Genomic DNA, 20,925 nt, shown 5'->3' on the forward strand with positions numbered 1-20,925 from the left:
CCCTATCACATCCATTCCTGTACCTCTGCTCTGTTGCAGTCTGTCTGAGCTGAGAACATGACAGCAACCGCAATTCAAGCAGGCCAGGTCAGCAGCCTGCCCCTGCCCAATGAGCAGAAAGGCTCTTCTCCACGTTGCAGGGAACAAGGCTTCCAGGAGCATGGAGGAGCTGAAATCAAACCACTAAATCACGGATGTAAAAAAACAGCTAAGAAACTCAAAATCTGAGTTCTGGAGCTATAGAACAAGGACATCAGCAAGAGCTGCCAAAGGTCTTACTGCCTGGTGCACTGGAGCTGGGGTGCTAGAGAACTGTTATCTCCCATCTGTGGGGGACTCTGAGCCCCCTCTGACCCAGGCTCACTGAAATACAAAGCACACATCTAATGGTGCCTGGCCACTCCAGCTAAGCAAGAGAACATCCCACACCAGGGCACAGCCACTGGGAGAGTGATGATGCTACACCCTGGAGCATCAGTGGCATTTGAAACCTCAGGACTCCTGTCTTCCCCAGGACCTATGGGAAGAAAGATGCAGGATTTTGGAGTTCACTGCTTGCAAGCTAACGGGGACCCTTGGCAGCTGGGAATCGCTGAGCTGCCACCTCAGGGCAATAGGTTCTGTTTGCTCATTTATCCAGCCAGCAAGAAACAGGGCTCAGCTGAATGGATACACACACACACAAACACACAGAGGAGTCAGAGCTGAAGCCACAACACAAGGAAAACAAGAACAGCTGGGACCAGAGAGCTGCACAGGAAAAGGAGATGGAATAATACTTGGTGCCATGGGTGCTACCTTGGAAGTGAGAGAGTGGAAAGAGGTGCTGCACAAGGTCCGACATGGTACCTACATAACAGAAGAACATTCAAACAGGCACGAGGGGCACAAGACACACAATGGCCAGGTGACAGACCACACGGCCTGGACAAAATGTGACATGACAACTGCTGCAGGGTGGGCCCTATCCAATCACTTCTCTAGCAGTCTAGAGAAAAAAGCAAGGACATTGCCCACACAACCCACACTCAGTTCCACACAGCCAGAGTTCCCAATACAGCCAGGCTTCTGCCACAATTGCTCCCACCTCCAGCCCCATGGAGCCTCTCTGCCCCACACTGAGGTCTCGCAGTGTCTAGAGCTGCTTCCTGCAGCATTAGGTCTAGCTTAGCAAGTTGCTCTGTTGGGGGCCTTAGTTTGCTCTGCTACACATGCAGAGGTGTGCAGTCCCTCAAGCACACACCTTACCCACCTTCCAGCTGTGGAGGAACACACTCCCCCAGCACTGGCCCTCCTCAGTCACTCAGCTCTCCAGCATGGGAAACACCTCCCCAACACACAGCCCCATACTCTGTTTCAGAAGAATTGAGCACAATACCTTTTCCACCAGTGCCTTGGCCACCTGGCTTGTTGTACAAATAGAGATCCTGGTCAGGGATGCTCCCGTTGTGGTTGAAGTAGTGCTAAGGAGAACAAGGAAGAATACCAACACAGATTAGAGACACAGTGCCTTAACTGGAAAGAGGCAGTTTTGTATACGCAGAGCTCATCCCTAAACCTGTAGAACTAAATCCAGACTTACTCAAAACACTTGCCAACACAGTCTTCACCACTGCTGGGGTGAAGGAACCCCTCATAGCATATACAGAGTTATGTGCCACTACATATCTGGCCTCACCCTCTGTCTTCACTATGGCCATGCTAAGGGGTCGGTAGTTGCTCCCAAAGTTTTATTAATCCTGATGTTTCAATCCTTAGATCTGAGAGAGCCATGCAAGGAGCAAAGTTCAGCTTTGAAAAGGGATCTTCTCCCATGCTCCTGAGAGATGACTGTGGGCATGAGCTTTATGGTTGCTGCTTTTTGCACAGCGACTGCCTGTCATGAAAGCATGGCCTGTCCAGGCTAATCAGGATGTGCTCAGTCCTGTAAAACTCACCCAGGCCTTAGGAGTTAGTGTCAGTTTCTCCCTAACCCTCCATGGCAGAGCTGGAAACGTGGTGTCTGAGCTGCCCCAACAAATGCCCCCAGCAGCAGCTAGAAGCTAGGCAGCCTGCTGTCCCAACCGCAGCCCTGCTCACCTTGAAGTGGTGCTCCACATTGCTGTCGGTGTACTTGGGGGTGTGCAGGAAGATGAGCAGGTTCTGGCGCAGGTAATAGGCCACGGCGTGCAGCCAGGGCAGGGCTGAGGGCGGCAGGGAGAACTGCAGGACCTCTGTGGGCGGCGTCCCGGGGGGCTGGATAAACTGCACACAGGAGGCTTTAAAACCCAGCTGGGACTAGCAGGCTGCCCTAGGGCTCTAGTACTGATAAAAATTATGCCAGTTGGCTCTGCAAGGTGAGAAGGGTGGTGGGCAGAACCCTAGATAGTGCCCTGAGACAGATCATAGAATATCCTGAATTAGATGGGGCCCACAAGGATCATCAAAGTCTAACTTCTGGCCCTGCCCAGGACAGCCCCAAGATGCAGGCAGACATTCATTCCAAGGTGTGGGAAGGAGGGCACAGGGAAGTCCTGCCGTGCTGCAAACCCAGCAGAGGGAATCTCCCAGTTATGCTGGCACCCATACAGTATATATCTCAGTGAATGCTAGCCTGACCAAGCACTAGACCAGGGAACAGATGTAGCAAACTGTTCCTGTTGGGGCAGGCATGGCTGAGACAGGTCAAAATGTAGGAAAGTGCTCTGGGGTGAAGAGCGCAGATTAGCCAGCGAGATACCTCCACATCTGCTGGGGTCAGCTTGCAGTTCCGCACCAGCATGACAGTGATGATATCCAGGGTGGCCTCATCCAGGCGTCTGCGCAGCACTTTCACCAGCTCATCTGTGATCTCGGGCCCTGACAAGTGAGCAGAGATACAAGAAGCTTTTTCACCCCATCCAGTAAGAATGACTACAGCCACCCCTCCCTCCGTGTTCAGGATGTACCATCCTCACCCTCACTTCCCACAGGGAACATGACTTTCCCCAGCATCAATTTCTTCAGACATATTTTTCTATGGGTTTATGATCACAAAAGACAGCTGGTGCAGTAGGCAAAGGCAAAGACAAAGACAAATACACTCCTGCACAGGGTCTGCAGGACACTCTGAAACAAGAGGTTTCATTGTGGGCTATGGATCCTTTCCTTATATTTTCACCCACACAGAACAGAGAGCAGCTCTGGGCTAAGGAAGAGCTGTTTGCTTAGGAGGGAGATTCCCCTCTCTTCAAGCAAAGAGGGCAGGGAGCAGAGCTTTGCTCCTGTGCTTTATCAGCACAGTTCTGCTGCCAGGTGCTATAACACATACCTGCTGGGGCGACACCATGGACCATCAGCTGGATGTGTCTGTCTATCTGTCCCACAGGGCGGGCAGAGTCCACGCTACGGCATGAGGCAGTATCCAGAGAGGAACGAGAACCCTGCAGAAACAAAAAGAGCCATGTGGAAGTAGTTTCATACGAATTCTAGATCCATCATTGTCCCAGGCTGTCAGCAGGGACAGGCAGATGCACCCACTGCTGCCCCACACCACACATCTACAGTAAGTTTTGCCCTACATAAAATCCAGGTTGCTGGAACTACTGAGTTCCCTCCACTCCTGTGACCTTGAGCACCCATGTCCATTCGCAGAGAGCACCAGACTCACCATTAGATCCTCAGTGTAAATGGGCTCCTGGCTGCGAGTCAGTGCTAGCGAGCGAGATGATGCACTAAGGCTGCTCTCTGCTTCCCACACCTTCCCACTGTGGGTGGTTTCCGTCAACCTGAATACAAGAGAAAGACATGTAAGCCTCCATTCCCAAAGATGATAGCATCGTATATCCACAAAAGACCCACATCTTCCTTACTCTCCCCTGTGCACTTTGGTGGGACTAGTCCTTAGAATATAGTTTGTGGAAAAATTGCTCTCTGGCTCCGTAAAAAAAGTCATCATTGTTCTCCCATGTAAAGGCTTAGCACAGGGAGAGCAGGATAGCCCTGGCTTGATGTGACAGACTCATCAGAAATCACACATTTGCTGCTTGGGTCACAACACGGTCCCTGTGGCTGGGTAGACACTTTCTGTCCCAAGGAGCTCTCAGTGTGGTGTACCAGATGTAGCAAGGGCAACAGGCCAACAAGTCACACTGGCTTCTTACCGGAGGTAGAAGACAGATTTAGTGGCACGTTCCTGGTAGACAAACATATTCTTCCTGTTCACCACAGAGAAGGCGTTGAGCACCGAGCGAAGTGCCTGGATAGCTGTGGGCAATGTGGGACATTAGCTATCCCACAGACCCTTCTCTGGAGTGCCAATCCAGCCAGCAGCTGGACTCCTGACAGGGCAAACGGGAGGGAACCTGGGCTGTACATACCTCGTGAGACCCCCATGTTGGGGCCCATCTTGAGGCGTGAATGCACGTGGATGAGTGTGCTCCACACCACCTCACAAGCAAAGTGCCCTGGCATGAACTGCATGGTGGCAGCTAGGTAGTCCCGGGGCTGGTAGCTCTCCTCTACAGAGTAATCTGTAAATAACATAGGACATAGTTGGGGTCCCAGCATGGAAGTTAACATCTTCTTAGGCATCTGTGTAGCACTGCAGCTGAGGCATGGCCAAGGGAGTATCCATACCATCCGTGGGCATCACACGCTGCCTGTATGAAGTATAGGGTGTTTCACTCTTCCAGATGTCCTCCTCACTTTCTGCCACCAGTAATGAGTTGCATATGTGGCTGTCATGCAGGTCCTGGAGCAGTAAGCGCTACAAAGGATGAGGAAAGATTGGTTCTGTTGCTTGCACAGCCATGGAAGACAGCAAGAAATGTTTAGGGCCAGACTGAGTCCCTTTTCCTATGACCCCTCCAAGCTGGGACTCCACCAGCTGAACTGGCTCCTCAGGCCATCCTCTGAGCAGAGCCCAGACTAGATAACCTCCAAAAGTCTCTTCTCATCTAAGCCATCTATTCACTGGCAGCTCTGTTAGTGCCCTCTTATTACCTGATTGACAACCCTGCAGATTTCACTGATCTTCTTCACCACCACCTGGTTGAGACTCTGGCACTCCCCTGGCTGCTCTTCTTCTGTCTCTGCTGATGTTGCCTTCTCCACACTCAGGCTGCTTTATGAAGAAAGGGAGGATGGGGTCAGCAAGGCACCTGGACAGTGCCCATCACTGGGTGCAGTGAGCAGAAACACAGTGGGAAAGGATGGCAGTTTTCCCCTTATAGAGCACCAATCTAGTCCTGCAACTTGCCACCCACACAGGGCAGGGAAAAGATCCTGTGCAGAGATGAGTCAGTGACAACAAGGTCACAGTGCAGAGAGGCAGTGGTCAGACAGGGGACCCTCCTTACCGTGTGTGGTAATAAACCTCCACTCGGTCCTGATGGATTTTTATGATGAGCCAGAAATCCGGCATAAGGGGACACCTGGGTTCCTGGTCACTCATTAACGCCTCCTCATACTCCGAGTCACTGCTTCCCCCATCATAACCTGCAACGTATCCTCACTTCAGGCCTAGGCCTGGCAGAACCCTCTCCCTGGGCAGGGCAGCCACTCACAAACCCTGCCCAGGCACAAGACCCTGCAGTGTGTCACTTATCAGTGCCACCACACACGGTCACCCCCCTGCCCTGGCAGACTCACCCAGGTGGTCGGAGTCCATGCTGCCCTGGCTTGACACAAGGCTCTGCACGCGGCTGGGACGCTGCCTGCTGGAGCCTGCAAAGAGAAGGCGGCTTGACCATGGAAGTATCTGCTAAGCCCCATCACATGCCCCATCCGCTGGAGAAACATCATGCCACAGGACAGTCAGGCTGTGCTGGCCATGGGGAGGCAGTGCTGGGGAATGAGGCTCTCACAGCCATTACTGAAGTCACCAGAAACTGCATGTCATTAGGGATATCAGTGCAGCAGCACAGTGTCTTGGGTACTGTTAAGCACTGAATTGCCAGCACCCTAGCAAGGAAGAGACCAAAGTCCTGGATACCAGTGTGGGTATTTAGGGACAAGATCAGGAGGAACAGTTATATTACATATGTCACAGTCAGAACTGGGCTCTTCCCTTAGAAGTTTCTGATGTTGAGGTACATCCTGCCCACACTGCAGCTCCTACCTTCCCTGCCCTGTGTTACAGACTCAGACAGGCTTGCTGCAGATGGTGTAACCAATGGTGATTTCTCACTGTTCCCCTTTTCAGAGGATGATGATGGCAATGACTGTATGGTTGTCTCTGGAACTGCCTCTTCCATGGAGTCCTGGCCTGGTGTTCTGCTTTGATCAAGTCTCAGCATATCTCCTGGAGCCTGCATAAAGCCAAGGTCATAAAAATGACCAGAAAAACAGGCACTGAAAAAACAATTGCATCATCCTTCTGGTAACATTCTGTTACCACTGTCCCACACCTTCTCACCAACAGATAGCTCAGTGCTTCTCACCTCATTCTGTGTGTGGCTGCCTCCACCTGCAGTGTTTCCTGTGTCTGGCACAATGCCTGTCTCACTCTCTGGCCACTCCCAGAGACCTCGGCCTTCTTCTGGGAGGACACAGCTTGTGTGGTGTAACAGCTCGGAGCCTTCTGCCTCTGTTTCACTGCTCCCCTCCTGGCCTGTCTGGCCCAGGCCTGTCCTGGCACCCCCTCCAGCTGGCTGCTGCAAGCAGGGTGTCCTTGAAGGGTCTGGAGCAGCCTTCCTGGAATGCAGGCGGCTGATGGAGATGTAGTGGTAGTCATTGCCTTCTGCATTCAGCATATAGCCTGGCAGAGCCATTCTTCTGAACTCCTGCAACACAGAGAAGAATAAGCATCCTGCTATCAAAGCACAATGCTACCTCAGGGCTTTCTCTTTACCTCCTTGAACTTCTCCAGAGAGTGCTCAGGCCCAAAAACAAACTGGAGCAGCACCACCTCGCTGTGGCAGCTGGGCCGGCCCTTGGAGTTATAGATGTGAGTGGCCACCCTGTGCAGGATGGAGGTGCTGATGACCTGTGAGTGTCGCAGTGCTGACACAATCTCATCGTCCAGGAGCCAGCGAATCTGAGCAGAGCAAGGACACAGAGCAACATCCAGGTGACCTGTGTTTGCAAACCTGCCCCAATTCTCACCCAAGTCCCAACAGGATGAAGGCGGCCTGTCTCATCACCCACATCCCTCATCTCCTGAATGTACCTAAGAAAAGGCCTTTTAGAAGACAGCCCTGCCTGGCCCACCCCAACTGCAGCAAGAATTTTCTCAGAGTAATCCCACACTTTTGGGAACCACAAGGCTAACAGCCTTTGTGACACCAGTAAAGCCTAACAGTCAGTTCAGCCAACTGGTGCAGCTTGGAGCAGGCTAGATGTGTGGAACAGCAGTTGTGTGCCCTAGCTGGAAGCAGGGAAGCAAATCTGGCTTACCTCGTTCATAGTGGCTTCAATAGCCTGCCTGTGCACTCCAGGGAGGTTGGAAAGGGCAGGGTGCCTAGGAGAGAGGAGACACAGAATCAACCAGTCCTTCTCACTTGTGCAGCTACCACAGCACAGCTCCCAGGCAGTAAAAGGAACCAGTGAGGGCCTTGTTACCTCTGCAGTGCCATACCTCTCATCTCCAGTGGATGGGAGCCGTTCCAGGTTGTGCATGATATCCTCATCTGAGCGGAAAGACGATGGCTGCCCTGGAGAGCGCGTGAAGGACACGCTACTCTCTGAGGTGCATCTGTCACAGGAGAGAGAGCAGCCTGAGCATTGGAGCCAGAGGATAAACAGACACAGAGAGCAGAAAATGGATCTCTATAGAAGGTGGGCCTATGTAGGAAATAGTTTAGTTTTCTTAAGCCTGTGACAGGCTCTGTGAGAAGACAAATCCTAAGTCTCAGTACATGGAGATGAGCCAAGAATGACTGTCTGGCTAGGGCAGGCAGAGGGAGGGAGATTGGGCCTCGTTCCACCTACCTGTTGTGGAGGATGTCTGTGTTGACAACTTCTATCTCCAGGGGCAGTGTCAACACAAAGATGTCCAGGGTCACGCAGAGGTCCCCCAAGTCAATGGTGTTCAAGCCTTGGCAGCTTTCCAGGCAGCCCAAAACTTCCCCTGAGGAGAGATCACAAACCAAGGGACTCAAGCAACAAACATCTCTGCTTACACACATACCCCAGCTGGTGGCAAGTACAGAGACTGCAAGAGGTGGCTGTCACACACACCTGGACAGGCTCAAGAAGGCCACCATCATCTTCCATGATCCTTTCAACCTTCCATGACCAATCCCACAGCAAGTGGGAGACCTGGTGAAAAAGCCCTTGTACGATGATGGCAAACCCTGGGGGTTTACAGGGAAGGCTGGTCCAGGCAGATTGGCTGTTTAAGACACAGCATGTTTGTTCCAGGGGCTTCTCACTCAGCAGGGACCTGACAGAAGCCCTACTGCCATTTAACCTCCCAGCAAGAATTGTTCTTACCTAGACAAGTTGGCAGGGACTGCACGGGCATGGAGCTGTGCTGGCTACGCAGCTTCACTGAGCAGGTCAGGTGCACAAAGAGTGGGGGCATCTCCTGCTCCAGGAACTCCTGCTCATTGAGTGAGTCCCCTCCCAGCACGCTGAAGGAGTCGTCATCCTGGTTCACTGTGTTGGAGTCAGAGAGGGAATCTGTGTCTGGGAACTCATGCTCCAGCTTCTCACGGTACTCCACCTCCAGCTCTGGGTCACTCTCTGTGGCAATGCAGCATCCAGACACAGTTCCTGTAGATACAGGTTCCCTGTCAGCAAAGCAGGTCCATATCTCCAGAGACTCAACCAGACACACCTAGCTCTGAAAGGCATCATTACATGGACAGACATTTTCTTTTCCAAGACAGAGCAAGCAAATTTTACCTTCCTCAGCTGCCATTTCTGCCTCTGATCCCTCCATGTCCTCACTGCCTTTCCTGTCTGCCTGATCCCGAGATGCCTCTTCCTGAGATGGAGAGAGAAAGAGCACACACTAGAAGCATGCCAGGCAATACATCAGGATGTTGATGGGAGCTCCAGGGACTAGGTCTACCCACGGGTCTGCCAGCCCCAAATCCAGACTTGACACCAAGAAAAGCTACTCCACAAGGATCAGGTGCCTGCCAGGACAGCCCCATGCCTACCTCTTTCTTGGCTGACGGTGGGCAGTAGAAGAAATAGTGAGGATTTGATGGCACTGGCTTGAAATGTAAACTTCCAATTTCCAGGAATTTTTCCTAAAGGAGAAATCCCAAGTATGAAGCAGACATCGTACTCTACACCCTCCTGTTGAAGCCAGGTCAAGCTTGCACATTTCTCACCTGGATAATTTTATGTAAGTCTGGATGTGCCTGGCAGGGCTGTCCAATTTCCAGCAGTGAAAGGGGGAATTCTGAACAGCAGCTGGTGCCCACACTGCTCTTTGGCTCCTCTGTGGGGCTGGCAATGTGATGGGAGTCCTGCTCACTGTAGTCTTCCATTTCAGCACTGAGAGGATTGTGGACAGATCAGACAGGTAGATCAAGACACAAAACAAGTTTTATGTGTTATCCATCTTGCCAGGATCCCACCTCCCAGCTCCCCAAATCTCATCTGTGTCAACACAACCTGAACACCCACAAGTCCACAGCCCAGCAGCCACTCATGTGCCCAGATAAGGGCTCATGCTGTCTGCAGCCAGGCCTGAGGTAGTTTAACCATGCTGATCACATTGCCATGTCTGTACACCACACTACACACCCTGCCTGGGAAACAGAGACACAGACTACAGGGACAGCCTTGCAGCAACCTGAACTGCCAGCAGCCAGTTCAGGGCACCTCACAGCAAGTACCACCATGCCAGCACCCCATTGTCTGGGCAGGAAAGCTCATGCCCATGCTCACCCAGTACCTCTAGGACAGAATAATTCCTAAAACTCAGGAAAAGCAATCTGGGGAGTGGGATGTTGACTGGTCAAAGCACTCCCTAGTACTCAAATTAGTGATACACGTGGCAGATCTGGGCACAATGTGTCAGAAGCTATATATCCTTCAGTAAGAGTTTATGCAACTTGAATTTTGATAGGCAATTCATTATATTCTATAAACAAACAAAAAAAAAATGTTGTCACAGTTTTTCTTGGGGAAAGTAGCACTTGAAATCATCTGACTTTTTAAACACTGAGTTCTTCAAAATCACAATCTTACCTCAATGATTTACAGTATAAGATGACATAGCATTGGAGACTCCTAACAAATGCTAGTGAATGCACATAAAGAAACTGTGCAGAGGACTTAAGTGTTTCTTTGACAGACACTAAAGCATAGCACTTCTTTCCCCCTTAAGTTTTCAGATGAGATACAAACCTTATAAATACCCTAAGGAATAAGACAGAAGTTTAGCATATTTCAGTCTTGCCTTGGTGTTTCTCTTGTGCATTTCTTCCAGAGTTTTAATTAAAAATAGTGACACTTTATTAATTAGAAAAGGATAACAAAGTTGTCATTTACACCAGAGTCAACAGCAAGCTCAAATGAGTCAAACAGCAGGAGATGCATAATTTCTCCAGAAACAAGTCTTGCAGGCTTGCAGACAAACTGCCCTCCAGCTTAGGCCAGATGGGACAGTAATGAGCCAAGACTATAAGAGAAAGAAAGGATGGATGTCACCAGAGACTGCAAAAAATAGTGTTGTGGTGGACATCATACCAGATGGATATCTCACTCTAAGTATCTGCTCTTCTGTGTGGCTGTTAAGACTCTGTCCTACAGCATTCCTTCTAGAAGGCACTAAAATATGCTTGAAAAAAGATTTGTCCTGGCATGATGCTAAGAAAGAAGCAAGACTGAGACCCCTACCTTGACTCAGAGACCAAGACACCTCGTTCCCTAGAGCTCTGTTCCTCTTCCTGCTCTATGCTGCCCACTTGGAAGCTGGCTGTCTTGGAGTGTGTATGGAAATGCTGATGGCTCTCTCGGAAGGAGCGGACATGGCTGCACACCGTCAGCAGGAAGTTGGTGATATCAATCTCTTGGAGCAGCTCCTCACAGTAGTCCATGGCAGTAAGCAGGTCCTGGGAGCTGATGCTGTGTGACTGTTGAAGGGTCTTGAACAGCCCTAGAGATAAACACAGTGTTTGAGCACCCCATGGCATCCCAAGGATGTGAGGCTGTGGGAGTCAGGCAGTGGCCACATCTGGATCTTCACCAAGTCCCAGTGTGGAGCTGGAGTCAGTGCTGGTGCTGGGAGACAGGAGGCAGCCAGGGCACCTAACATTACATATTATCCTGGGCTTGGGTGACACCAGAGTGGCCAGGGCATCTGTCACCCTGAATGTGAGTGGAAGACATCAAAGAAGGGATGCTCCTTCACAGCACTCCACAGGTTTGGGAACAGCCTCTGCAAGGCCCATAGAGAATGCACAGAAGCATCTTTAAATGCCTCCTGGTGGTATATCCCAGTCCCATAGCTCCTCCCTTTACTTGGAGTATGATCACAAGAAAATGAGACACTGCTTTCTTGGAAGAAGACCCAGGGCTCAACCCCAACCCTGCCACAGGTTCCAATGTGCTGCTGCTCACCTTTCACATAGCACTGGTGGGAGTGCTCCTGCAGTAGCGTGCAGTAAGTCACCAACTCCTTGTGCTTGTGGTCTAACCAAGCAGCAGTTGGAGGACGTTCTAGAGACTGGGACCTGGAAAAGAGGAACCACAGCATTTATACCAACAAAGCACATCTTAGACTGTAAATGGCTCTGGCGCCAGTAAAGCAGAGCCTAGGGCATGCACACTCTGTGGCTGCTATAAGGCAGAGAGGCCAAGGCAGGCCAAGAAGACAGGGCTAGAGCCAGCCTCTTGTCAAGGCAGGCCAAGAAGACAGGGCTAGAGCCAGCCTCTTGTCAAGGAGACTCCTCTGTTTTTTGTCTAGGTACCAAGTATGGTTGTTATTACCTGAAGAAGATGTCCCGAGGAGGACGGTGTGCCCGTGGGCTGACGAGCTGCTCCCGTAACAGCTCCAGAGAGCAGCTGTAGATGTAAATGGGGCAGCGAAACCGGCGGCACTCGCCCAGCTCAGACTGTGAGTTCTGGCGGCAGAAGGAGATGTGCACATCTCTCCTCGAGGGGCCACTCTGCTCCCCAGGGTCCTGGCTCACTTCTGCAAAAGAAACAATTCTAACATAAAGGTCTCTGATGCTTCCTCGTTCTTGGTCTGAGACGTCACGTCACAGCTCTCACAGAAGCACCACAGTTGGATATTGGTTTTTCAAGCTTCTCACCACTCATCGTCACCCAGCACCCAACCACTCAAGCCCAGTGCTTTGGACACCTCAATCCCCTTTACAGCCATGACTGCTCATCACCACCACTCCTACATCCTGCAGCAGCAGCACAACCCTTCATCCTCACTGCAAGCATGGCTGATCTGCCTTAGGGGCTGTGCAATCAAATCCCATAGACCTCAAGACCTGTGTCCTTGTCCCTAAGACATTGTGCTGCTGACAATGCCAGTCTGGACCATGAAACGAGAGTCACTGACTTTCCAGTGCAGCCCACTACTGCCATTCCTAGTAGCTTCTGTCTACCTGCAACCTCCTTGCCCGCAAGTAACCAACCTTAGTCCATGGGCACCCAACTCGCATTACTCTCCTTCATGCCCCCATGAACATCACTGTGCCTCTTGTCCTGACTCTGCTGACTGCCAGGCAGGAGGTGCCATGCTGCAGCAGCCTGTTATTCCTCCTGCTTTAATCTGCTCACCAGTATGCTGAATAGCAAGAATAACACTTTAACAAGGTGCTGTCAGTACCATGGGCTGGTGTTATGCTGAGGGTTGGTAATGGCACTGCAGCATCCCCTTCTTCAGCCCTGACTCGCTCTGCACAGACAGGTCCCATGGTATCTTCTCCAGATCGACACTCATCTTTTGGAGATTTGTCCAAGCCACAAGCCATCAGCTTCTGTACATCTAGAGGAAAAAAAAAATAAAATCATCCTATGTCCAGGGAGAACAGCTTAACTCCTCAATCTGCATTCCCAAAAGAGCAGATTATCTGCTACCTCTTTGTGCGTAGAAGCAGCTTCACCTGAGCCTAGCAGCCTTCACCAGTGGCTCAGTGGAAGCCAGACCAGTGCCAATGCCCAGAAGCAAGGACTTTCCCAGACCATCCCATTAGCTATCTCCTTAATCCATTCATTAACAACCCCACTGGGAAAACAGTCCAAATGGCTGCAGCTAGCAAACAACTCAACACCACATCCCCCACCTGAAAACCCTATGTGGGCAGCACCACACCGTGAGAGAAGTGCAGGACATTCAACACTCGGAATTCTTCTATTCCAGGCCACGTGGTGCAAAAAGACTGCATGAACTCTGCTATTTAATTTTCTCTCCACCCTACAAGAGCTGATTCTGGTTTTTCTGTTTCGCTGAGCAGGTGTTTAAGACTGCTGCCTCCTCCTGCTCCCCACAACAGATCTCCTCACCTGAGAAGGTGGCTGGCAGGAAGGTCAGGAACACATGCTGTGGGTTGACCAGCTTGGCATAACATCGCCACTGAGGGGGAAAGGGCCCCATCGTGTCACTCAGTGTCACATCATCCTCAGGCAGCTCTGTGTTGCCAAGGCTCTGATGGAAGAGCAGAAGTTGGATAAACTCATGGCGTATGGCACAGGCCCACCTTGAGGCAGGTAGCAGCCACACAGAGCAAGTTCTTCCAGGCCTGCTGGCTGGCACAGTGCTGAAATCACCCTGGTCCCCCCTGCACATTCTCAGAGCAGCCTGGCTGTACAAGTCACCATTCTGGGAACAGCCAGGCTCCAGGAATTACAGCACAACAGTCAGCAGATGCTTAGCCAGCTTTGCTGGGCCCATTCTGACCTCTAGGTAGTGACTGCCCATGGTTTCAGAGCAATCTGCACCACAGTACCAGTGCCTCTGTAACAGGCTTGGCCCATAGTGAATGCAACTGTGCACACACCTTCTTCTAGATTCCTACTTGACTTCAGCCACAGGATACAGCCTAAACTGCTACCAAAGGTGGGGAAGAACAGCTGCCTTTCAATCTTTCTCAGCCTTTTTAACTCTCCTGCTCTTTAACAGCTGCTGCCTTGCTTTCTGAGGGGCCTCAGGAGAAGGACAGCAGCACAGCAGTACCTGCAGAGTACTTGTGGAGCCAGTCATATCCCTGGTGCCATTACTGCCAACAAGATGATATGATGCAGAAGCATCCTGCTGCTCCAGGGTGCCAGAAGCTTTGAGGGCTTCTTCTAAAATGGAGCACAGGGAAACCAATCTGAGAAACTCCAGCTGAGGATGAGACTTGAAAGCAATGCTCCTGAAAAACTTCACTGCTTCTGGTGTCACACTCCTGATCCTTACCTCTGATCACAGGGAGTGTGAAGGGGGGTTGATGGCCATCACGGTCTCGCTGTAGAACCTGCTCCATGAAAGCCACATGATCAGCATCAGCCATGGGGATCTCCCGGTCACTGAGGTCATGCTGAAGGCAGCCATGGAAGAGGTTTAGTAGCATTTCATTGGGCACAAATGAAGATTCCTTGGTCACCTCCTCGTTCTCTGCTTCAAAATAGAACCACGGCAGCTTCAGAGACAGCACCTCCACAGCCACCACAGTGTGTATGTACTGGGGGTACACAGAAGAAACCACCACCACAAATCTACTATCTAGGTTTAACGATTTCAAAAGCAGCTCTTACAAATTATCATCCCAGGAAAGGCAGCAATATAGCTGGACAGCCCTGGGGCTGCTGAGCTGGGAAGAACAGCACCAAGCTGAAAGAGGCATGGCAATGCTCACATGCCGCAGCCCAGGGAGACAAGCATGTGAAGCAGGCTCTCCATAGCCATGGAGAGAGGACAAGGAGGCAGGTGGTGAAGAGGCACCTACCTTTTGTCAGCATTAGAAAGAACATTTCGACCTGCTGGCACCTGGGCAAGAGCTTCATAAGGTTGAACTGGAATGGGATCTCATGCACTCGAAAGCCAGGCCCCATGTCTGGATCTGCAACAGAGATGAACAGGACCACCAGAAAACAAGCTTTATACAAACTGCTCTGGGAACTGTGACTTGAAACTGAGAACTGAGATGAGAAGGGAAACTTTTCCTTAACATCCTTTACAACTTCTTATAAAACCACTTGCCAAGACACACCATGCCTATTACTGAAGACGTGAGCTCATCTTTCACCTGCTCCTGAAGTCAGATCCTCTCATACAACTACAAAATGATCGATGTTGGAAACGTTATCTGGATCAACCCCTTTGCTCAAGCAAGGTCACCCTGTCACCTCTACAGGCTAAGCAGAAAGCCTCAATACTTTTTTGGTCTTCCCAGGATGAAGTCACTTCTCTGCCAATTTAGCTTATGTCCAACAAAGTGACCCACAGCCATCAAAGTCTAATGTTCCGCCTTCTATGGGTCCTGAGACATTCAAGACCTCCCTTCTTTGCTCCATCAAGCTTGCTAGGACATAGATGGTGGACTCACCCTCAGCAACTTTGGTGTCTGAAGGAGGGCAGACCCAGTCCTTGTTTTGGCACAACTGGCTGATGTACTCGAAGGTCAGCATGGTGGCGATGCACGCAAGGTCCCGGGGGTAGAGCTGCAGTAAGCAGTTAAGGCTCAGTTTATGCAGCAGAATTATTACCCACAAATGTGGAAGAAAAGAGACTAAAAGCAAGGAGAGGGAACACCTACAGTCCTGTTTCCCAAGTTGCCCAACACTCACTGCTCCCTCCTTCTCCACCAGCCCTTTAGCCTGTTTTCACCTTGCTCAGGAGGAGTGCTGGTAGTACTACCTGCGGTCCCTACTCTGGTCCAGCTTGCTCCCTATTCAATGGAATGACTCTTCACAAAATAATTTGTATTTTCCCAGCTATCCCAAAGCAGCATTGAATCCACTGCACTGCAATCAAGAAACCTTTTTTGGCCAGTGGCCAATTCCTTTTTTAGAACTCTCAGACTCTTCAGTGACTAGCATTCCCATCTCTTCTGGCCCTCAGTACCTACCTGCAGTTTTACATTAAATCCTTCTCCCTTCACAGAAGAGCCCATGCCCCTCCCCTTCAGGGACTCACCGCTTTAGGTATTTTCTGGTAGGGCAAGCCATGGAGATGCTTCCAGTTCTCAGCAGTACTGTGGACATGGCCACTCTGTGGCTCTACCCAGCACTCAGTGACCAGGTTCAGCTCTGTGTCCACTTCAATGGCCTCTACCTCTGTATCATTGTCATCATCTGTCGAAAAGCTAGAGGGAAGTCATAAGGAAAGTCCTGTCAGGTGGCACAGAGCCAGCAGCCCACAGCAGCTCCTCTCAGAGCTGTGACAACAGCCACAGGAACCCAAGATTGGCAGGCAAAGCCCCAGTGACCTGGTGATCAATCCAGGACAACTGTTTATCTGTACTAGGTAGTGGAGGTCTCCTGCCTTTCCACACTGATTGCAACAGGCAAGTCTGGAGCCGTGACTCCGCTGCCAACCCTCCCTGGGAGCAGAACAGCAGCCTCACCTGTCCTTGGTGGAGGTAGAGTGGGGTGGGAAGAGGATGTATTGGACGACACAGGTGTGCTTCTCCCTGTCACTGCTGCTCTCACTTGAGCCATCAATCTGGAGGAGAGACACTGCATGAGCCATACCCAGTACCCCCTTACACAGCACAGCCCAACACCCAGCTCCACTAGCGGTGGTGGAAAGAGGAAGCCTGTCCCAGCCCCAAGAACTCCTCCAGCACAGCACACTGCTACCACAAAGTGGCTCTCTGACTGCAGATGAAGACAGAAAAATGCTCAACCCACGAGCTGCTTTACTTTCTCCCTATATATGTCAAGGGTGTGTGCTAGAAGCAGATGACAAATCCTATCACAAGAAGGTGAATCTACCCCAGAACCAGCAATGAGGGACTGTGTACACAAGAGGACAGCATCCAGGCTCACCTGTATGGGTAGCTCCAGCACCATGTTGATAATCCCATCCCCACTGGACGCAAAGTGGAAACCCTCTGACAGACGAACCCTTGCAACAGAGAGTAAGTCAGACCTGCAGGACTTCTCCACCCATACTGTAAACTTTAAATGCAAGAATGACCATACCCTTCACCCCAAAACACCATCCTTCTCAAGACAGGGAACTGCACACAGAGAATGAGGAGATATGACTCTGCCAGAACAGCCTGTGTGAAGATCAGCACACTCCAGGCATACTAACACCTCTTGCCCTTCCACATGTTTACCAGGACATTTTCTCTCATTTTCCTCAGCTACAGCTGCAGAACTTGGTAAATCACTAACCCAAGTGTCTCTAGAGCCGTGTCCAAGACCAAAACCACCTGCACAGCAGCTTTAACTGTTACTTATAATAAGGCCTCATATATATAATAAACAAGGGCAACCTTGCTTTCCCTGTAAGCCTAGAACTAGCTTGGAGAGAGGACCCCTGTCTGCTGCACAACTTACTCTGTGAGTGTAGAAAGCAGCTGAGCCACAGCAGTGATGGGCACAGCCGGTGCCAGCCCTGACTGGACACTCCAGATCCAGCGCTGGTGATAGAAATAGCGGGACAGCGAGGCCAGGGTGGAAGAGGCAGTGCGATTGGCCACCATGGTGAGGGGACCAGACACGGGGGGATGCTCCAGGTTGAGAATGAAGGGGGCTCGATAGTCAGAAGGCAGCTTCTCATACCTAGGAGAGGGCAGAAGTGTGGCATGATGACGTGGAAAAATTAGATTTTTTTTTTTCTGTTTAGGGTCAGAGCTGTCTGGATTCACAACCCACTTGTTGGGCCCAGGATAGAGTCTTCCAGCAGCAGAACGTGGCTGGCCCAGCACAGGATCCTGCTCAGACAGCAGGAAATTTACTTCTACATGGTATTTCATTAGGATTGACAAATCTGCCTGTCCACCAAGAATCCCCGCTGCAACTCACAGCCACACAACCCGGACTCATCCTAAGAAGCACCAGTCTCATTCACAGCACTCTCATCCTACAACTGACAGCACCATTCACAGATCTTCCTCTTTCCCACTTCACAGGGCAAGGGGGCTGTGCTGACAGCCTGGTACTGCATCACTACCTGATGAGCAGCTTCTCCAATGGTTTGTGCAGCACAACAAGGCAGGGTCTGTCTGAGAGAGCCGACTGGGCCCCAGCCACAGGTGGGGACTTGGAGGGAGAACTACTGCCCAACATTTTCCTCTTTGCTTTTGGAGTTGCCTCCTTGCTCTGGACCCTGTGGGGAAAGCGCAGCTGCAAGATTCGGTCCCGTAACTCTTCCACTATCTGTCATGGCAAAAGCAAAAGGTAAACATGACCAACTTTGTCTGGAGACATAAACTACTCAGAATAAGTGTCTAGAACAAGAGCTTGACCAAAAGGAACACAACACTACTTAAACATACAGAAGAGCAGGAGATAAAGCTCATTTTACTTCTGAGGCACTAGCAAGACTAAGATCAAGATAACACAAAGCTCTTTAGTCCCTATTTTAAGTATTTTTAAAAGCAAAAGGAAGGTTAAAAAAAACCCAAAGATGGTTTCAAGGCTGAAGAAACTGCCTTCCAAAACTTGGATTAAAAACAAATTAATTGCATGCCAGCTCCTCCACAGAAGCAGTCCAAGCACCCACCCTCATTCTTCCCTCCTCCTCTCCTCAACAGCCTACACTAAATGTAAACTAGTCCATATCAGCTGTGGGAACAGTCTGGCTCTGTCTTATGAATTCCCTCACTATCACATTCATTTGTCAAACCTCTGTGGCAAAAGGTTTCAGGAGCCTGGATTATTTTTTAGGTTAATTTTTTCCAATGATTTCCTGATTACTCCTTTTAGCTTTTAGTGGCTCTGAATATAGTTCTACCTATGCCAGCATCTGATTCCTACAATAGCCCAGTGTTTTCTTGGAAATTTCTATGATTAAGTTTCTTTTCATGATCTTTTTTCAACTTTTTTCAATTTTTATCACCATTGTAGGCAAACAGAAGAACAGCAGCTCTCCATCTTCCTCATCACTAATTATTTCAGTAACTTTTCCCATCATTATTATGTCTTTGTCAAGGGAAGGAATGTCCCTGAACCCAAACGTTAAACAAGAGCTCTCTCTTGTACTGTGCTGCCACTTGGGTCCCCTTCATGGTTTCATACTGATATCATTAATGGTGTTTAAGCTCCCAATCCCACTGTTTTGCAGTTATCCATACTGGCTTCCAGCCACCACTGTGCTGCTTAGGTGTCACCAAAGCACAGAGGTTGAAATAGCTTTGTGCAACCTGCACATTTCCTCAGCTCAGTACATGTTACCTTTCTGCAAATTAGTTCCCTACCCTTTGACTAGAAAAAAAGATTGGGAAAATCACAAACAGCTTTTGCTGTGATGAAACAGAGCACTTTTTCAATTCTCTTGCTTTGCTTCCCAAGGCAGTTTTGGTTTTATGACACCCCATTCCTACAGTTCTACAGTTGTGCCTTATACAAAGTCTCACCAAAAAGCTTTCTGAAAGTAGCAACTGCACGAGGTGCTTTCCTTCCCTTCAGCACTGGAAATTTGAACTGCTCAGCACAAAATGCCCTTTCCCTTAAACAAAGCAGGCTAAGTTCTACTGCCATCCTCTACACTGAGTAGTTAATCAGCTCTATGGCAGGCAAAAAAAAAATATTGTGGATGATACAATTTATCACCTACATATAGTTCCTGCTGCAATGATCTGGAGCTTGCCCAGAGCTGCAGGGTATGGTGCCAGTCTCACACCTTCTTCACGAAAGAGATATTAATTTGCACCTGCCAGAGGGAACTCCCTCAAAAAAACCTGTCACTTGGCATTACCAAGCCCACATGTTGACCACCAACCAGTTCCCAAGTCCTGGATCCCCTAAAGTCATGAAGGGGCAGATCTGCCAGAGTGCCAGAAGATTTAGTATTATCTGGGTTCATTATCTCAGAAAGAGACGGTCCTTCCCATGTTTGTTAGCTTCTCCTCAGACTAGTCTCTAACACTAAAGCTAAGCTAGACAAACCAAAGATTTCTTTCATGAAGATAAGCGATCTAGATTTAATGATAAGCCTCTTGTTTATATTAAAAAGTTCACACAGTTTAATAGCAGGGCATCTTTCTCATGCTTTACCTAGGAACACTTAGATTTGTCTCAGCCATTATAACTGGAGAATCAGTCCACACAATAACTCCACCTTCTGCATCTGATTAGGGCAGCTCATTTCTTTGGATACAAAGAGGTTATTAAATGTCTATCTGACAGACTTTTATCCTGAAAGCATTTCCTAGGTACAATTTTTTTTTCTCTCCCTGTACAGCTTATGTGGGGCATTGTTTGCATTTTAACTATTAACTTCCTCCCTGCCCAATAGATTCAATACACATGTACTGGAAGAGATAGCCCAGGGAACATGTAGTACATCTATCACAGAGGTCTTTACAGATGAGTCAGACAAGTATCTGCTGTTCTTTACAGATGGTATTGATTGTGCTTCGGTCACAAGGATAGACTAGATAACCTTTGAGTCATTTCAAGCCCCACAATTGAATTAAGCAGTGGCAAAAACATCCATGTGACCAGCTCTTCTATTGATCTTCGAGTCTTTGGGTTTAGATCTTTCATAGACTTAACAAAGAAAGTTTGTCCCAAATGACCCTTCCTGTTACAGTACATTCAAACCCATCTGAACCTTAACATAGCAATTACTTATTAGAGGGTATCTGCCCACAGTGTTGCCTGTGATCTACGCACCATTTCCCTGTTCAGAACTTCTTGCTCTGCTCCAGCTCTCACCTTGTTCCTGGCCTGTGCAGGTGTGCCAATGGGGAACCCCAGCCGGAGAACCATGCAGGGAGCTTTGGAGATGATTCGTACCACATAGAACGAGGAAGGGGTAAGATCCTCAGACCTACGAAGGAGGGATTAGGACAAGGCTGAAATGGCATGGATCTTGCTACTCTGACATGCCAGACCAAGCAGAGGTCTGCTCCACAGAGCCCAACAGCCCATACAACTTCACAG

General features: G+C 49.8%; 1 protein-coding gene across 2 annotated transcripts in view; it reads right to left on the bottom strand.

Annotated features, from left to right (window-relative positions):
* Nucleotides 1–20,925, bottom strand: part of SZT2 (SZT2 subunit of KICSTOR complex) — a 54,004-nt gene that overhangs the window by 17,198 nt on the left and 15,881 nt on the right. Inside the window, exons 14-49 of one of the 2 annotated variants that reach the window (XM_066325051.1) lie at nucleotides 20,698–20,812; nucleotides 17,990–18,195; nucleotides 17,374–17,598; nucleotides 16,855–16,933; nucleotides 16,431–16,528; nucleotides 16,001–16,169; nucleotides 15,411–15,525; nucleotides 14,811–14,924; nucleotides 14,282–14,479; nucleotides 14,057–14,169; nucleotides 13,387–13,528; nucleotides 12,710–12,868; nucleotides 11,854–12,058; nucleotides 11,485–11,597; nucleotides 10,762–11,020; nucleotides 9,246–9,411; nucleotides 9,069–9,161; nucleotides 8,809–8,890; nucleotides 8,395–8,676; nucleotides 7,891–8,029; nucleotides 7,538–7,654; nucleotides 7,357–7,420; nucleotides 6,812–6,997; nucleotides 6,402–6,743; nucleotides 6,080–6,269; nucleotides 5,611–5,685; nucleotides 5,319–5,457; nucleotides 4,963–5,083; nucleotides 4,597–4,726; nucleotides 4,338–4,490; nucleotides 4,122–4,224; nucleotides 3,629–3,746; nucleotides 3,290–3,401; nucleotides 2,720–2,838; nucleotides 2,080–2,244; nucleotides 1,379–1,463 (exon numbers count right to left, since the gene is read on the bottom strand). In XM_066325051.1, coding sequence (XP_066181148.1) covers nucleotides 1,379–1,463; nucleotides 2,080–2,244; nucleotides 2,720–2,838; nucleotides 3,290–3,401; nucleotides 3,629–3,746; nucleotides 4,122–4,224; nucleotides 4,338–4,490; nucleotides 4,597–4,726; nucleotides 4,963–5,083; nucleotides 5,319–5,457; nucleotides 5,611–5,685; nucleotides 6,080–6,269; nucleotides 6,402–6,743; nucleotides 6,812–6,997; nucleotides 7,357–7,420; nucleotides 7,538–7,654; nucleotides 7,891–8,029; nucleotides 8,395–8,676; nucleotides 8,809–8,890; nucleotides 9,069–9,161; nucleotides 9,246–9,411; nucleotides 10,762–11,020; nucleotides 11,485–11,597; nucleotides 11,854–12,058; nucleotides 12,710–12,868; nucleotides 13,387–13,528; nucleotides 14,057–14,169; nucleotides 14,282–14,479; nucleotides 14,811–14,924; nucleotides 15,411–15,525; nucleotides 16,001–16,169; nucleotides 16,431–16,528; nucleotides 16,855–16,933; nucleotides 17,374–17,598; nucleotides 17,990–18,195; nucleotides 20,698–20,812 — 5,291 coding nt within the window. Of the gene's footprint in view, nucleotides 1–1,378; nucleotides 1,464–2,079; nucleotides 2,245–2,719; nucleotides 2,839–3,289; nucleotides 3,402–3,628; nucleotides 3,747–4,121; nucleotides 4,225–4,337; nucleotides 4,491–4,596; nucleotides 4,727–4,962; nucleotides 5,084–5,318; nucleotides 5,458–5,610; nucleotides 5,686–6,079; nucleotides 6,270–6,401; nucleotides 6,744–6,811; nucleotides 6,998–7,356; nucleotides 7,421–7,537; nucleotides 7,655–7,890; nucleotides 8,030–8,394; nucleotides 8,677–8,808; nucleotides 8,891–9,068; nucleotides 9,162–9,245; nucleotides 9,412–10,761; nucleotides 11,021–11,484; nucleotides 11,598–11,853; nucleotides 12,059–12,709; nucleotides 12,869–13,386; nucleotides 13,529–14,056; nucleotides 14,170–14,281; nucleotides 14,483–14,810; nucleotides 14,925–15,410; nucleotides 15,526–16,000; nucleotides 16,170–16,430; nucleotides 16,529–16,854; nucleotides 16,934–17,373; nucleotides 17,599–17,989; nucleotides 18,196–20,697; nucleotides 20,813–20,925 lie in introns of both variants that reach the window. The other variant, XM_066325050.1, reaches the window with a different exon arrangement.

The sequence above is a fragment of the Sylvia atricapilla genome, chromosome 9 (assembly GCF_009819655.1).
Source record: "Sylvia atricapilla isolate bSylAtr1 chromosome 9, bSylAtr1.pri, whole genome shotgun sequence".
NCBI classification, from domain to species: domain Eukaryota; kingdom Metazoa; phylum Chordata; class Aves; order Passeriformes; family Sylviidae; genus Sylvia; species Sylvia atricapilla.